Raw genomic sequence first — 17463 nt, forward strand, 5'->3', positions numbered from 1 at the left:
CGCCCCCCCCCCCCCCCCCCCCCGCTCTGCCAGCCGCAGGTCAGGGTCCTGCCGGGGGAGCAAGCAGACCAGCAGGCCGCGTAGAAGCCAAAGAGAGAGGTCCTGGAATGAGAGTCCCAGAGGGCCAGATGGGCCCCCCACACACCCTGGGTGGCAGGGAGGTGGCATGCAGGAAAGCCCTGGGAAAACATAAAAGCCGGCAAGAGTTCAAAGCCACCTGCACCTTGGACACACCACCCAAACCACGCGTACAGCTACTGGCAAAGGACAGGAGCTCAAAGGCTTAGCTAAGTAAGCACAACTTCTGACTCCTCGCAGGCTCAGCACGAAGCAGTGTAGACACAAGGGGAACCCCCAGTAGGCCAGCTGAACAATACGGAGGACAATGAGCACAGGAGCCTAAAGAGAACCCAGGCATCAGTGGACTCACAACATGGGGGGAAACATACGCTGCGGAAGCCTGCGAGGGGTCAGCACCCTACGCGGCTACCCTGCACCGATTAAAATGACCGAATTTCAGCAAAAACTTATGCTTTGCCAGGAATGGGAATGTGTGACCCATACTCAGTAAAAAAGAGCAGCCAAAAGAAGCTGAGCGGCCCAGACGCGGGTTTCGCACACAGGACCACAAAGCAGCCATGGTAAGTACGTACGAAGAATCAGAGCAAACCACATTTAACAAATACGTGAAAACGTGACAGTGACTCAAAGAGAATTGCAATAAAAATTAAAAACCAAAAACTAAAAACGAAGGAACCCAAAAACAAATTCTAGAGTTGAAAAATACAAGAACTAAAATGGAAAACTCCTTAGAGCAGCACCGGCACCTGCAGGCGGGAGAGGGCGGGAAGCAGCAGGACTCGCACCTGCAGGCAGGGGAGGGCGGGGAAGGAGCAGGACGGGTACCTGCAGGCGGGGGAGGGCAGGGAAGGAGCAGGAAACTGGAGGGCAAATCAATAGATATTAACTAGTCTGAAGAACAGAGATTAAAAAGATTGAAGAAAAAAAAAGCCCAGATGGTCAGAGCGCAGCAAGACAACACGGAGAGTACAGACACGGGCGAGACGGGAGCCCCAGGGGAGGGGGGAAGGCATGGGAAAAAAATTGAAAAAATTCCAAGATGCAAATAGATGATACGCAGAAGGAGAGAAAAGGACATGCATGCGAACAGAAACCGGAGTGCTGGGGTAGCTACGTGACATGTGACACACAGACTTTAAGACAACAACTCTTGGGACACCTGAGTGGCTCAGTCAGTTGAGCGTCCAACTCTTGATTTCAGCTCAGGTCATGATCCCAGGGTTGTGGGATCAGGTCCACAACAGGCTCTGCTCTGAGTGTGAAGCCTGCTTGAGATTCTCACCCCCATCCCCCGCTGCCCCTCTTCTCCTTGCAGACATGCACACACGCTCTCTTTCCAAGAAATGTTTTTATTTTTTTTACAAGTAGTTTATTGTCAAGTTGGTTTCCATATAACACCCAGTGCTCATCCCCACAAGTGCCCTCCTCCCTGCCCATCAGCCCTCAGTTTGTTCTCAGCATTCAAGAGTCTCTCATGGTTTGCCTCTCTCCCTCTCCCCCACTATTTCCCCCCTTCTTCTCCCCCTTGGTCCTCCGTTAAGTTCCTCGTAATCCTCCTATACGTGCAAACATATGGTATTTGTCCTTTTCTGCCTGACTTATTTCGCTCAGCGTAACACCCTCAAGGTCCATCTATGTTGCTACACGTGGCCAGATTTCATTCTTTCTCATTGCCATGGAGTATTCCATTGTATAGATAAACCACATCTTCTTGATCCATTCGTCCGTTGATGGACACTTAGGTTCTTTCCATGCCTTGGCTATTGTGGAGAGTGCTGCTATGAACATTGGGGTCCATGTGCCCCTATGCATCAGCACTCCTGTATCCCTTGGGTAAGTTCCTAGCAGTGCTATTGCTGGGTCATAGGGGAGTTCTATTGTTAGTTTTTTGAGGAACCTCCACACTGTTTTCCAGAGGGGCTGTACCAGTTTACATTCCCACCAACAGTGTAGGAGGGTGCCCGTTTCTCCACATCCTCGCCAGCATCTAGAGTTCTCTGATTTGCTCATTTTAGCCACTCTGGCAGGCGTGAGGTGGCATCTCAGTGTGGTTTTGATCTGTATTTCCCTAATGAGGAGGGACGCTGAGCATCGTTTCATGTGTCTGTTGGCCATCTGGATGTCCTCTTTGGAGAAGTGTCTGTTCATATCTTCTGCCCATTTCTTCACTGGGTTGTTTGTTTTTCGGGCGTGTAGTTTGGTGAGTTCCTTATAGATTCTGGATATTAACCCTTTATCTGATATGTCATTTGCAACTATCTTTTCCCATTCCGTTGGTTGCCTATTAATTTTCTGGGTTGTTTCCTTGGCTGTGCAGAAGCTTTTAATCTTGATGAGGTCCCAATCATTTATTTTTGCTCTTGATTCCCTTGCTTTTGGGGATGTGTCAAGTAAGAAGTTGCTGCGGTGGAGGTCAAGGAGGCTGTTTCCTGCTTTCTCCTCTAGGGTGTTGATAGTTTCCTGTCTCACGTTCAGGTCCTTTATCCATTTTGAGTTTATTTTTGTGCATGGTGTGAGAAAATGATCTAGTTTCATTCTTCTGCATGTTGCTGTCCAATTCTCCCAACACCATCTGTTAAAAAGGCTGTCTTTTTTCCATTGGATATTCTTTCCTGCTTTGTCAAAGATCAGTTGGCTGTATACTTTTGGGTCCACTTCTGAGTTCTCAATTCTGTTCCATTGGTCTATGTGTCTGTTTTTGTGGCAACACCATATTGTCTTGAAGATGACAGCTTTGTAGCAGAGGCTCAAGTCTGGGATGGTGATACCTCCCGTTTTGGTTTTCTAAGAAATGTTTTTAAAAAGAAAAAGATTAAGACAACAACTCTTCCTAGAGATAAAGACAGAGATTTCAGAATGACAAAGGACTGGCACATGCTGAAGAGACAACAATCACGTATACGGTATCTAACAACACAGCCCCAAAGACGTAAAAGAAAAGCTGATGGACTTGAAAGAAGAAACAATTCAGTAATTATAGAAATTTCAATAACCCACTTTGAATATTCATAGAACTACCAAGAAAATCAGCAAGGATAGAGCCTTGAAGGCTGCCACGACCCGCCAGTTTGATCTAACCAACACCGACCAAGGCCTCTACTCCACAAGAGCAGGTACACACTCAAATTTTCAAGTGAGCATGGAACACTTACCAGAAAGACTATATCTATGCTATGCCATAAAATAGGTCTCAATAAATTTTAAAATACAGAAATCATTCAAAGTATGTATACTGCTGTGGGGCGCCTGGGTGGCTTAGTCGGTTAAGAGACTGACTTTCGCTTAGGTCATGATCTCGCGGTTCGTGGGTTCAAGCCCTGCGTCGGGCTCTGTGCTGACTGCCAGCTCAGAGCCTGGAGCCTGTTTCTGAGTCTGTGTCTCCCTCTCTCTCTGACCCTCCCCTGCTCATGCTGTCTCTCTCTCTCTCTCCTAGAAATAAATAAAAATATTAAAAAAAAAAAAAAACAATGTATACTGTGCACACAGAAATAAATTATATAACAACATGAGGAAAGTTGGAAAATATCCCCAAATATTTGAAAATTAATATACTTAGGGGTGCCTGGGTGGCTCAGTCGGTTAAGCATCCAACTTCGGCTCAGGTCATGATCTCCCGGTTCGTGGTTTTGTGTCCCACATCGGGCTCTGTGCTGACAGCTCAGAGGCTGGAGCCTGCTTTGGATTCTGTGTTTCCCTCTCTCTGACTCTCCCCTGCTCATGCTGCCTCTCTCTCTCGCTCGCTCTCTCTCTCTCGCTCTCAGAAATTAATAAAACATTAAAAAAAACTTTCTTAAAGAAAATTAATACACTCATAAATAATTACCCATTTAGTCAAAGAAAATGAGACAGTATTTTCAAAAGAATGAAAACGAAAACAGATCAGAAACTACGGGATGCAGCTATAACAGTGACGGAGGGAACATATTAATTGCTTGTGACAGAAAAGGAAGGTCTCAAAACAATAACCAAAGGTTCTAGGTTGTAAAACTAGAAAAAGAGCAAATTAAATCCAAAGTAACCAGAAGTAAAGGAATAATCATCATAAGAGTGAACACCAACAAAACAGAACAAAAGATAAGTACTAGGAGGGGGGGAAAAAAAAAGTGAAACTGAGCTCCCACCAAACGTCAACAATAAAGTTTCCGGACAGTGTCGAGAGCTGGCAAGGACATGGGGAGACTGGACTGTCACGCGCTGCTGGCAGGAAGGTGACACGGTGTCACTGTGGAGCACCGTTTGGCCAGGCCTTGAAGAATCAACATGGCTCCCCCCCACGACGCACCGACGGCACTCCTCGACAGCTGCGTGGGAGCTGGGAGACCCTCACCCGGAGACTTCACACGAGTCTTCGCCGCGGCACAGTCCAGCACAGCCCAGCACCAGAAACAATCCACATTCCTGGCCCACTGCTGAATCCACAGAGCGTGGCACGCACAGCGGAGCACTACCCAGCAACACACAGGGACAAACATGTGACGACAGGTGAACCGCAAACCTGTTACGCTAAGTGAAGCCAGATTAAAAAGAAAAAAACCGGGGCGCCTGGGCGGCTTAGTCGGTTAAGCGTCCGACTTTCCAACTTTCGCTTAGGTCATGATCTCGCGGTTCGTGGGTTCGAGCCCCGCGTCGGGCTCTGTGCTGACTGCCAGCTCGGAGCCTGGAGCCTGTTTCAGTCTGTGACTCCCTCTCTCTGTCCCTCCCCTGCTCACGCTCTCTCTCTCTCCTAGAAATAAATAAAACATTAAAAATAAATAAATAAATAAATAACTAAAAAAGAAAAAGAAAAAAACCATGATTCCACGTACATGAGGTATTCAGAGACCAAGCGCAGATCAGTGGCAGCTGGGGGTGAGAACAGACGTGCTTACAGATGGGCAAGAACTTACATTTTTTAAAACAGCTTTGCTGAGATATAATTTATATGTTATAGAATTTATCAATTTTAAGTCTATAGTTCCACAGTTTTAGTAAATTTACAGAGCTGCATAACCACTACCCTAATTCAGTTTTAAAAATTATTTTAATGTTTACTTATTTTTGAGAGAGAGACAGAGCGTGAGTGGGGAGGGGCAAAGAAAGGAAGAGACAGAATCTGAAACAGGCTCCAGGCTCTAAGAGCTGTAAGCACAGAGCCCGACGTAGGCTCATGAACCATGAACCCACAAACCATGAGATCATGACCTGAGCTGAAGTCGGACGCTTAACCGACTGAGCCGCCCAGGCGCCCTGCCCCCACCCCAATCCAGTTTTAAACTATTTACAAGTGAACTTTCGGGGAAAGCAGACATGCTGTGACACTGAGCTGTGGTGAGGCTGGCACAATTGTACGAATGCGCTACAATCACTGGACTGATGGTCAGCACATGCTCACTCTTGCTGACAGTGGCTGTGAGGAGGTGACACGGACACCAGTTACCGGACCTTCCTTGCCTGAGGCAGCGTCCTGTGGAGGGCGAGTAGCATCTGGCATCCTGGTGACATTCGCACCTTCCCACGTACATTGGGGGGGGTGGGGGGTCTTTTGGTTTCAGAAGCACCTTTCACATTTTCTAGCATCGTTTCTGATTGGGTGCCGGTCTCCTGGGCAAGTACCCTGAGGCGGCCCATGCACCTTACGTGTGTTCAGCCTCAGCACAAAGTTCACAGAAAATACGGTGATTTAAAAAAGCAAAGAGTGCAAAGTAAAGTTAGCCTTTCTCCCAATGGCTGGGACGGCTTTGTATATTTAACACCTTTTCAAAGGTGCACAACTTACCCTAGAAGTTTCTGACGAGCGCTATCCTGTAACTGTGCAACTCTTTCTGGCCCAAGAAACTCCGATCCATTTGGTCCATCACACACCAGCTTATTAATAGCAGCCCTGAGAATATTAATCTGTAAATAAAAGGCAACAGCAACATTCACATGGCTCTGTAACTGAATTCCATTCCACATTTACATACTTCATCAGTGTTCAGAGTTCATACTGATGACTACTGTAATATGGTTTCTGGAACAAACAATTAAAACAACACAAATAACATCAACCACCACTACTGTAGCGTAAGAAACAGTAACAAAAGAAAACACTAAAGATCAGTAGGAAGGGCCCCCATGTTTCCGTCTAGTCACCCTCCCACACCCTCCTCTTTGCTTGGATGCACGTCACCGCGTCGAGTCCGCCCTCACAATGGGGTCTGGGGCCAATGACGTGCCACTTCCTGGAACCAGGTATCTACAGACACTGCTGGGAATCCTCCTGTATGAGGACCTGTCTCTTCTTCCTCATTTGCTTCCTCCATCATTTATTTGTAACCTTATGGACACACAAATAGTCATTTTGCCTTCTTGGGTTATAATCCAATACCACGTCATTTATTCTGCTGCTCAGATGTGCCAGCTTGGGCCAGTGGGAGCTCCTTCAGTGGCCCCGCGTCCCCTGGACGTGTCCCATCCTCTAGTTTTCCCAGCACACTTTGACTTCCCGGCGCTACAAGAAGGCCCGAGCCTCACCCTCTACTTCCCCTGCTCCAGCCCAGGAAAGCCGTTTCTCCAAGGGACTCATTTCCTTTTCCTGGAAAATCCTATCAGAAACCAGTCTGGGCATCCAGGGTGCTGATGGCTTTGAGAGTGTCATAGCCTCTAGGCCGTCACAGGGCTGGGCGGTACAGGTACGTGTACGGAGCCGCACACACATGCAACTGCGCGTGTAAAGGTTACACATGCTTGTACTGATGAACTTCTGGCCCATCCCGTACCCCAGGGTCTGTTCCAGCCTTCCTGTCCTGCTCACCTGGAATTCCTGACCAGGAGAAACCTAGCTCACACACCCACATACTTGCCGTTCAGCCCCAGCTGAACTGTGTAAAACACCTTCAGAGTAAAGCAGTCGGACAGAGAGAAGAGTGTTTATTAGCAGCTTTCTGGCTGCAGCCTTACTGTTTTCAGTCAAAACAACGGCTTCCAAAGCTCCTTTTTCTCAACACAATTACCCAAAATCTGTGTGTGTGTGTGTGTGTGTGTGTGTGTGTGTGTGTGTGTGTGTTTCAACTGCGTACCTTAGCTCCCCTCCTTCATGAGGGGCGGCCAGTGGGTCGACAAGCACACGGGGTCGTGCGTCCGCCAGCCCAGCACCCCAGACGGCAGCCCTCTGCTCTGGAGTAACCATCCATCGGCTCTGCCCTTTGGTTTATCCTTCCCTACAATGCACATCAATGGGATCTTATAACAGTAGCCTGAGTCCTGCTTTCTCCTACTTGGAAACAGGCATTTAAGACACCGGTGGGGCGCCTGGGTGGCTCAGTCTTTTAAGCGTCTGACTTTGGCTCAGGTCATGATCTCACTGCTCATGAGTTCAAGCCCCGCATCGGGCTCTGTGTTGACAGTTCAGAGCCCGGAGTCTGCTTCAGATTCTGTGTCTCCTGCCCCTCCCCGACTTGTAATCTGCCTCTGTCTCTCAAAAATAAATAAATGGTGGGGCGCCTGGGTGGCTTAGTCGGTTAAGTGTCCGACTTTAGCTTAGGTCATGATCTCGCGGTTCGTGGGTTCGAGCCCCGCGTCGGACTCTGTGCTGACTGCCAGCTCAGAGCCTGGAGCCTGTTTCAGTCTGTGACTCCCTCTCTCTCTGACCCTCCCCTGTTCACGCTGTCCCTCTCTCTCTCCTAGAAATAAATAAAAATATTTAAAAAAATAATAATAAATAAATAAATGGAAAAAGAAACTTTTAAATAATCCTGGCTTCCAAAACAGTAGTCCCACTCTGCATCCGCACCGGCAGTGAAGAGCTCCAGCTGCTGCACGTGGTCACCAGCACTGTCATCAGCCATTCTAACAGCTGCCGTGGTCTTACTTGCACTTCCTCGTGAAGAGGACGCTGAGCAGTTCTGTTTACTGTTGTCCGTGTTTTCACTTACTGTTTTACTTACTGGGTCTCAGAGCTCCTCACATATCATGGATAAAAGTCCTTGGTCACATAGCTCATCCGCAAGCATTTTCTCCTCGCGGCGGCCTGTCCCCTTGTGCTCTTAGCCAGGTCCCTGGCAGAGCAGTTTTAATTCTGACGAAGTCCAGCTTCTCCGTTTCTTCTCTCACAGACTGCACTTTTGGTGCTGCACCAGAAACTCCCCATCAAAGCCAAGGCCTCCAGATTTTCTCTTTTTACTTCTTGAAGTTTTATTGTTGTACATTTTACAATTAGGCCTATTACGGAGTATTTTTAAGCCCCAAAACAGCTTAGGGTGAAAGTTAAGTCAATGCAATGCAACGTTGACCACAGTAACCACAGGGCCCTCTGGGCTGAGGGCCGGCCTGGTGCGGCTCATCTTAGCACCTTCTTTCCCTGCCCCCTTCTCCGCAGTTAACACCAACCTCACCTAGTTCGTCCAACTTCTGAGAAGGAAAAGGGGTCAGTTACAGCAGCACTGTTCAAACTATCTGTGGTGAATGACCAGCTCTGTTTCTCACTTTGCAAAATGCAACAACATGGAATCACTAAAACAATGAACTATAAAAACACAAGCATGTAAAACATAAGCCCAAATTTTTCATTATCAGATTCAGAAGGCATAAAATTACTTTGTCAGCTGCTCCCTAAGCTTCTAAGTGCTTCACTCTCCTAACCCCCCCCCCCCCACAAATGTATCGCGTCCCGGCCCGGCGCACACGGGCGGCTGCACAGCTACGCGCTCGGCGGGCCCTTCACGCTCGTCAGGAGGGGGAGGCCGAGCAGGACTCCGTGCCCTCGCCTCCCGCCGCAGACCAGCAAGGACGCGCAGCGAGCCTGGACTTGGAGGGGGGCGTGGCCAAGATGCCAGCGGTCCTACCGGCCTGGTGTTTGCTCCCACTGCCCAGAAAAGCCTGCTGTGCCCAGAGATGCCACAGGAGAAATTCAGAGAGCGCGGGCTCTACCGGAAAGCCACCTGCTACGGAACGGGGAAGCAACACAGGCAGGTTAAGGGACAGCGAGCACCTCTGGGGCCAGAGACGTGGGGTCTGTACTGACAGGTCCGTGTCAGACACCGCACTGTTAAATGGGTACAAACCAGCTGAGAGACAGACACAGACAGACAGACACCTCCCGCGGTGCTGACGCATCCGTCTCACCTCTATGATGTCCTCCACGTTGAACTGGACGTCAAATGCTAGCTCAATGTCATGCTCTGGCAGGATAGGGGCTCCCGTGGTTGGATTCCACCCCAGACCACAAAGGATTCCAGTATAGCTTTTTCCATCCCGATCAACCCTGAATGAAAAGTTTTTAGAAGAGTTAATACTTTGAAATTATAAACCATTGTTTCGATGTTAAAGGAACTGGCCAATAAAATCATCGTTCTGCTAGTTATATTTCTGCATTTTCTCTTCCAGTATTTATATTAGAAATGATAGAGGCTATGCAGTTATAAGACAATAAATTTGTTTATCAGTCCATTATTGGGGTTTCTATTTCTCACTGCGGCAGGGAACATAAAGAATATTTTATCACATTCAGGCTCTTCCCTACCTTCGAATTCTTCCCTTGGGTTAAATTCTTATTAGTGAGGTTTCCACAGAATATTTATGGCTTGTGAAAGAAGTCTAGCACTTAGTTAGAAGCCTACAAGTATGTCCCACCTTCCTCTCCTGAAACAGCCGCACACACGATACAGTGTTACATTCTCAACCAGAACCTGTCCCCTCCTGCCAGCACCGCACCCTGTCCCTTCCATGTCCAACATCTCCCTAAACCTGGTGACCCCTCCATCTCAGCTACTCCCGGCCTGGTCCGAGCCATCATCACTTCACACCTGGACTCAGGCCATCACTTTCCGTCCCGTCTTCCCCACACCCAGCCCTGCTTCTTCCAGTCTGGCTCCCACGCAGCAGACAGCGGCAGCTGCTCAAAACAAAGCCAGTCTATTTTGTTCCTCCCAGCATGGTAACAAAAACAAACCCAGGCTGAAGGGTGGGCTCCTGTGGCATCCGAGGAAACCAGAGCCTACTCCGAGCCATGCGGCCCCCAGTCTCCGCTTCGCTCCCCCAGGGGATCTCAAACCACGTTCTCCCTCCACCCCTGCACCAGGCTCCAGCTGCTCCAGCTTCCCCACGGGCCTGTCAGACTCCTCGTGGGAGCACCTTTCCTCTGCCCGCAGGCTCCTTTGTTCACCCCAGGCATCAGATTAAATGCCAGCACCACAGCCCAGAACAGGTTCAACAATATAAAATGAACACATACTGGGGCGCCTGGGGGCTCAGTTGGTTAAGCGTCCAACTTCGGCTCAGGTCATTATCTCACAGGTCGTGGGTTTGAGCCCCACAATGGGCTCTGTGCTGACAGCTCAGAGCCTGGAGCTGCTTCAGATTCTGTGTCTCCCTCCCTCTCTGCCCCTCCCCCACTCATGCTTTGTGTGTCTCTCTCGAAAATAAAAATATTTAAAAATAAAAATAAATAAGTAAATAAAATGAACAGATACAAACATATACCTTTTCCCATTAATTTATATCAATAAGGTTTTGTTTTGATGAAAATAATCCAAGCAAAAACAAGAGCTTTCTTCTTGGTCCTAAAGATATACATACACACACACAGACTTCTTTTTCACTTTAATGAAAATGAAAGAGAATACCACTTTAAGTGAAATCAAAGAATAGAGACCCAGAATTCAGAACGATAAATCAGGTGCTGAGCATTTACTATACAAAACGATCACTTAAGTGTTCTTTTAAAAACAGTATGCTCCCCACATTTTTAATAGAACATAATTTACTATTATTTCAACTTCTACAAAACCTTTCGGGAACAAATAGAATAGCACTGGGTCACCAACAGTAAGAGTAATGACTGCTCACCACTGTTAAGTAAAGGCCACATCAGCCCCACCTCCCTGAAGACTGCTGTGACATTCCAGTGGGTCCCTCACACGTGGTACCACATGCTTATCACCATGGACAGTTCCCAAATATTCTGCCTTGAACCGACCGCATCTGCTCATCTTCTCTGCACCTTAAATCAATAAAGGTCACCAAAGCACTGGCTTCCATTCTCTTCTGCGGATCCTAAAAACTTACAGGAACCTAAGACCCAGTAATGAAGACCACAGGAAGATTTTTACTTCCTTTAAAACCCACATTTAAACTCAGACCGAGAATCGCAGAAGTCACGACCAGAACCGAGCAAGCGCGCCCCCCCATGGACACGGCAAGGGCGCGCCACACAGCCAGCCCGCTGGGAGACAGCGCAGGCCCAGGAGCTGGCGCTTCTGGAAGCTGACACCTGCTGGGCTTGGAAGAGCCAGCTTCTCCGGACAAGGATGTTTGAAATAAACACAACAGAAGAGGAACCTGTTCCACAAGCTCACACTTTACAACACTCTCCGTGAGCCAAAGAGGGAAACACAGTTCCTCGGAAGTCAAATGTCAGTCCATCTGACACCGCCATGTAAAAGAGCTGTGAAATATTTGGCAGTGTGCGCTGTATCTGTCTGCAAAGTACAGTTGCCCTTGGCCACCACAGGCTGCAACTGAGCAGCTCCAATTATATGTGGGTTCTTTTCAATGAATACACTGGAAATTTTGGGGGGATTTGTTGAACAAAACATGGCTCTTCTCTAGCTTACTTGCTTGCGAGAACACCGTATGCGACACAGAGGACGTACCGAGCGTGTGCATCCCCCGAGGTTATCAGTAAAGCTTCCAGCCAATGGCAGGCCGTGTTGTTCAAGAGACAACTGTGTTTGTTCAAAGTCTACTGACATTTCCAAATCCTGCTAAGGCTGCTCCCCGGGGAAGGGCCTTGTGGCCCTTCCACTTGCCCGCGATGCTGCTGGGAGCGCCCAGGGCAGGACAGACGCCCCTCACGGCAGCCTCCGCCTCCAGGTGCCGTGCCTGTGAGCTCACCACAGCCCCTCTCGACAGCTGGGGACACGCCAGGCCCCGCCTGGGGGCAGGCAGCAGGTGGCCGGCCAGCCTGCGAGCCCAGGTCCAGCTGGCGCCATGGCCTTCCCACCAGCCCCGCCAGCGGCCCCCTCCCACCACACATTCCCGTCACTTCATGCTTCCAATACTCAAAGGCACCTGACTGTATTCTCAAATTTTCTACAGCTTTTTAAAAACAGAGTTAGATCAAGATGTTCTACGTTACAAAAACGGTCCACAATGGCACTGAACAGTTCAGACGACAGGTCGGTGTACAGAAGGTGGCACGCTGCATGGACGGGGAGGTCAGGAGTGCTCATCCTACGTGCTATTTTCTCGGTGGAAAGTGGACACTTTCCGGTAAGAAACAGGGTCTGTGATCCCATGCCTCGGGTCTGAGTGGACGGCGGCCGTGGCAAATCTCACCACGGAACACGCAGGAGGCTGGTCATCAAAGGGGATTCCAGCCCGCTCTGTGTCAGGATGCTGGCCGGCAGCACCCGGCCCCCACGCCCCGAGGGGGTCTCGGACGAGCCCTTGCGGACACCACATGCGGAGGCCTGGTGAGCAGAAGCTGAGGCCTTGGGCCACCAGCCCTGGGAGCAGAGGGCCGAGGCGGGATTTCCGCCCTCAGCCGTGGGGGCCCTGCTGCAGAGCCAGGCGTCACGGAGCGGTCTCCGGCGGGCCGGCTGAACACCACCCCCTTGCAACCAAAGGGCAGAAGAGGATCGTGTGTCATGCGGCCAGAGTCGATGGAACACACAGTAACAAAGTGAAAGTTCCCTTTTAATCCACTCCCATTAATCGGGAACAGGTTTGCCGGGTGGGGCTGTCCATCACTTTGGGAGACTTCTCCTCCTTGTTTCCAAGGCTGGAGCACCGCCCCGAGGCACCCGCGGAGCGCTCCCCACCACCCCTGCCCCGCTGCCACAGGCCCCAGCGGGAGGCGAGGGCGACGCTCGGAACCCGCTCCTAGGCCTTTGCTGCCCCTCACACAGGAGACAACGCTCCAGCAGGTTCCGCACAAGGAAGCACCCGGAGGAGGGTGGCAGGCAAGGCGAAGCCGTCCCGGGCAGGGGCTCGAAGGGCCGATATGTGGGAGGGTGGCCGGAGGCAAAGGTGACAGGAGAGCAGGGCCCCTCTGCGCGGGCAGAGCCGCCAGGGCCCAGGCACCGGGCTCGCAGAAGGGCCCTGCGCTGCAGCTGGTCAGCGGCCGCCAGGAGCGGGGGAGGGGACCACCGCCCTCCCTTCTCTCCCCTCCTGGCCCTGTGTGAGGGACCATTTCCTCCCTCGCCTCCCGCCACTGCAGACGGTACGCTGGAGGTGGCAAACCTTCCTTGTGGCCCCCAGTCGCTGTCAGCATCGATGGGACGGCGCGGACTCAGAAGCAGCGGGCTGTGTGTACAGACAGCAGCCGCTCTGCACCCAGCTGCTGGAGCCGGGTGCCCGGGCGAAGGGCCGAGTGCGGCCACGTCAGAACCCTGTGCCCCCAAGCTCCTCAAACAAATTTAAAAAGGCTCCCCACCTAGGCAAAGGCAGACCTCCCGTAACAAGGCCCAGGCCCCACCGGCCTCTCCTGGACCCGCCGGGCGGAGCCTGCGCGTTTGCACCACCGGCATTCCCTGTGCGGTCGCAGAGAGTGCCCAATTCTGGCTTCTTTAAGCTAAACTCAACAAAATGAGTATGAAGTATCAGCTACGTGCAGAGTCCTACCCTCCCCCTTTGAAGCGTGTTTTTGTTCTTTCTTTTAAATTTTTTTAAATGTTTTATTTATTTTTGAGAGCGAGAGAGAGCGAGCAAGCAGGGGAGGGTCAGAGAGAGAGGGAGATACAGAATCGGAAGCAGGCTCCAGGCTCTGAGCTGTCAGCACAGAACTCGATGCGGGGCTCGAACTCACGAACCGTGGGCTTTGAACCCACAAACCGTGAGATCATGACCTGAGGCGAAGTCAGACGCTTAACTGACTGAGCCACCCAGGCTCCCCAAGCATGTTTTTGGCCTAGAAAGAAGGTATTTTAAACACTGCTGATTTCTTGACTGTCTCTATAACGTAATCACTTGCGCTTCAGGGATTTGAAACCAATACATGGTGTCACACACACCCTCCAAAAGATCACATTTAGAAGGAAAGTCAGGGGTGCCTGGGCGGCTCAGTCAGTTGAGTGTCTGACTTGGGCTCAGGTCATGATCTCACGGCTCGTGGGTTCAAACCCCGCGTCGGGCTCTGTGCTGACAGCTCAGAGCCTGGAGCCTGCTTCTGATTCTGCGTCTCCCTCTCTCTCTGACCCTTCCTGGCTCACGCTGTCTCTCTCTCTCAAAAATAATTTTTTTTTAAAAAGTTGAAAAAATTTTTTTTAAAAAAAAGGAAAGTCAAAGCAAGAGCATGGTCTAGGGAAAGAGGCAAGGACAGTGCAGTGTCCACACGCTCAGAATCGTGCCCCTGCTCCCCTCCCCCATGGTGGCACCCTTCCTTGTTAGGGAACCATACATAATGCAGTTCATACGGGTCTGTCTCCCCTTTGAGGGCTCAGAAGACAGCCCTATTCATCAAAATATTTATCACCTCATTACTGCAAAATTAGAAGCTCAATTTCAACATTTAAAGGCATATTAAATCCTTTGGGGACAAGAGGAGATCGAGAACAAACGTGTATGTGAATAAAGTGGGGCAGTGTTTATAAAAGTCATTTTATGCCCATTCTGGTATATGATGCAATTATTAAAATGGGTATTTACAAAGACGGCATAATATGCAAATGCTTTATCTGTGGATAAGGACGCAGCACAACAAAAACCTAAGAACAAAAAACTTACAGAACGCCAAAAATAAATACACTAACCATTAAAAAATGATCGTGTTACTTTCTGCCCATTCAGCTTTTTCCAGATTTTTCTAAGTAACGTATTCTTCCAGTGAGAAAACAGAACGTACTGAGTCATTGTCTACGCTGAAACAAGCACCAGCTGACCCGCGCTGGCAGCCTGAGCAGGTGCGCGGGGAGAACGCTGGTTGGAGGCAGGGTGGTCCCGGGGCCGGGCAGGCATCCTTCCCGAGACCAGACCCTGTTTCCCCACCGCTGCTGCCATGCTCAGAAGCCCACAAGGGCTTCCCGGGCAACACACTCCCCGCACGCCCTACAGTGAAATGAAAACGGCCTGCGGCCGTCCCCACAAGGCTGCTCCGAGGCCCCGCCCGCCCACGGGGTCCTCTCTGCGGAGCCTCCAGGAGAAATCCCCGTTTGATCTCGGCACCAAAAAGAGCTACACTCAGCAGGGCAGTGTGCCTTCTCCCCCACGGTCACCAGTGCGGGGTGCGGGGGTGGGGGGGACAAGGCGTCCAGCGGAGTCGCACTCCAGCCCCGTGATGTGTCCCAAGCCCATCCCAGCTCCTCCTCCCCCTTCCCCGCCACTCACCCACTCAAGGCCCCGCAGGACGCCCAGCTCTCTCAGCCTCTTTCTGAAACCTCCCAAGTGCTGGCGTGTCCCTGCGGTGACCCGTTTCTGTCACACTGAAGCGCAGGGACGACAGGCGGCATATGCAGTGTGGCTGGGGTGCTGCATTTCCTCTCCAGGGCAGGAGTGCAGGGGGCCAAGGGGACGCAGGCGCGCGTGCTACGCCCACCCGTTCCCCCCCCCCCCCCCACAGAGCCTGGACAGCAGGGACGAAGCCCCGCACCTGAGCTCCATCACGGGTGCGAACAGCGCGCTGAGGAGGGCCGGGAGGCCGGGGATGTGCGGCATCAGAGACGTCTCTCTCAGCAGCATGGTGGACCCTGGGGGACGGGCAACAAAGGCGGCATCAGGCACACGGCTCGCTCTGCAGGCTGCAGCGCCAACCCCCCCCACCCCCCCCGGCACACTCCTCGTCCCGCGTAGCCCCCTCTGCAGAGCTGGTCCCATGAGACCTCAGGGCGGACGCCTCATCAAGAGGCTGCAACCTCTGTCCCGCCGGGGACTCCTGTTGGCTTGCTCTCCTCTCCTCTCCCTTCTCACTGGGCTATCGGCTGTCCCAGGGCCGAGGGCCTGGCTATTCTACTCTGGGGACGAGCGTGGTGGAAGGAATGCTCCATCAAGAAACCAACAGCCACGCCCTCATATAACAGGACTGGGGATGCTCCACGCCCTAAGTCACACCGGGCGGCGCGCTCTGAAAACAGCCTGAACACACGCACAGACACAGAAGTTTGCTAATCCCGGGGATGAGCCACTCCCAGCAGCAGAGGCGGGGGAGGGGAGAAGAGTGAGCGGCAGGTGGTCGCAACCCTCACTCACCGGTTGCGTTGACCGAGAGGGAGGCTGCAACCAGCATCCTCTGATGAAGGTCCTCGGGCGCGTTGCTGATGATGACAGAGTTGATGCTTTCCTTCTCAATCCACACACACCTGAAAGGGGCATCATCAGAAAATGAGGCTGATCCCCCCACCAGGCTGTGTGCCTCGTCCATCCCACAACCGGCACAACAGTCACGTCAAGCACGCAAGCGCCACGCTGCTCAACGTCCCAGCGTTCCTTTGTGCCTCCTCTTTTCTGCCAGGTCTGCAGGCTCCCGTCCTCATCTCTCCTGGGGCCTTGGCCTCTCCACCCTCATCTCTCCGGCTCCGGGACCTCAGCCTCAAGCAACTCCCGCACGCGGACAAGGCCCAGATGGCTACCTCCGTCCCGGGGGCCAGGGTCTGTGCTCCCAGCCTGCAGGGCAGCGGCCGACCCCCCTCCCCCCTACTCCTTCACTTCCCGAAGAGGCCCCATGGCCGTTCAGGAAGGACAGCCTCTTCCCCTTCCCACGTCCCCAACTCCACTCGCACACCAGCCTGTCTACTCTACCCCCACAGCTCTCACAGAGCGCTCCGTTTCCGCACCTCCTGCCGTGGACTTGCGTGGCCCACGGTGTCCCCACCGGGATGACAGCAGTGAGCAGCCTCAGAAGTGTGCTCCTGCCTGAGGTGCCTCCTCCTCCTCAATACAGGACAGCCTTCACGCCATGCCCTGCACACCTCACATGCCCATCTCAGAAAAACGCAGGCTCTGGGCCGGGGGCCGGGTGGGGCCTGAGCTCTGCACCCCTCGCAGCTCTAGGAGGTGCCCGTTCTGGGCATCTGGCCATCAGCTTACCCCTTAGCTAAGTGACTGTTTAAAAAGCACGATAAGGCTTTCCAACTGGCTTCGGATGTCTACACCTTGCTTCTAGAGCTCGCCCTCGCGGACCACAGCTCTGCAGCGCCCCTGCTTCGGCCCACTCTCCAACCTCCCAGGCTTATTGGGAAGTGCAGAGTCAAAGCGCGGCCCGGCCCGTGGCTCCAGCTGGCCCTCACCGCCCCCTCGCTGCTCCTCAGCGCCCCCTGCGCTCCCCCTGGCACAGGTGTCTCTGGAAACCACTGCGGCCTTCTGAGTGTGGCCAGGGGCCCCTCCGAGACGCTTTCGGGATATTGAAGAGCCTCACCAGCCCATCCTAGGAGGACCCGTCTTCCCTGGCACGCCGCGCCTCCCAGACCCACGATTCTGGGACCACACCGAGTG

The 17463-nt window shown here is 52.0% G+C and overlaps 1 protein-coding gene across 1 annotated transcript in view; it reads right to left on the bottom strand.

Moving 5' to 3' along the window:
• TDRD9 (tudor domain containing 9) overlaps window positions 1-17463 on the bottom strand; it is a 101947-nt gene that overhangs the window by 2923 nt on the left and 81561 nt on the right. The window contains exons 32-35 of the mRNA XM_077776533.1: window positions 16222-16331; window positions 15626-15722; window positions 9163-9301; window positions 5837-5955 (exon numbers count right to left, since the gene is read on the bottom strand). Of these exons, the coding sequence (XP_077632659.1) occupies window positions 5837-5955; window positions 9163-9301; window positions 15626-15722; window positions 16222-16331 (465 nt within the window). The remainder of the gene's footprint in view (window positions 1-5836; window positions 5956-9162; window positions 9302-15625; window positions 15723-16221; window positions 16332-17463) is intronic.

Source organism: Crocuta crocuta, unplaced genomic scaffold (genome assembly GCF_008692635.1).
Source record: "Crocuta crocuta isolate KB4526 unplaced genomic scaffold, BGI_CrCroc_1.0 scaffold8, whole genome shotgun sequence".
Lineage (NCBI taxonomy): Eukaryota > Metazoa > Chordata > Mammalia > Carnivora > Hyaenidae > Crocuta > Crocuta crocuta.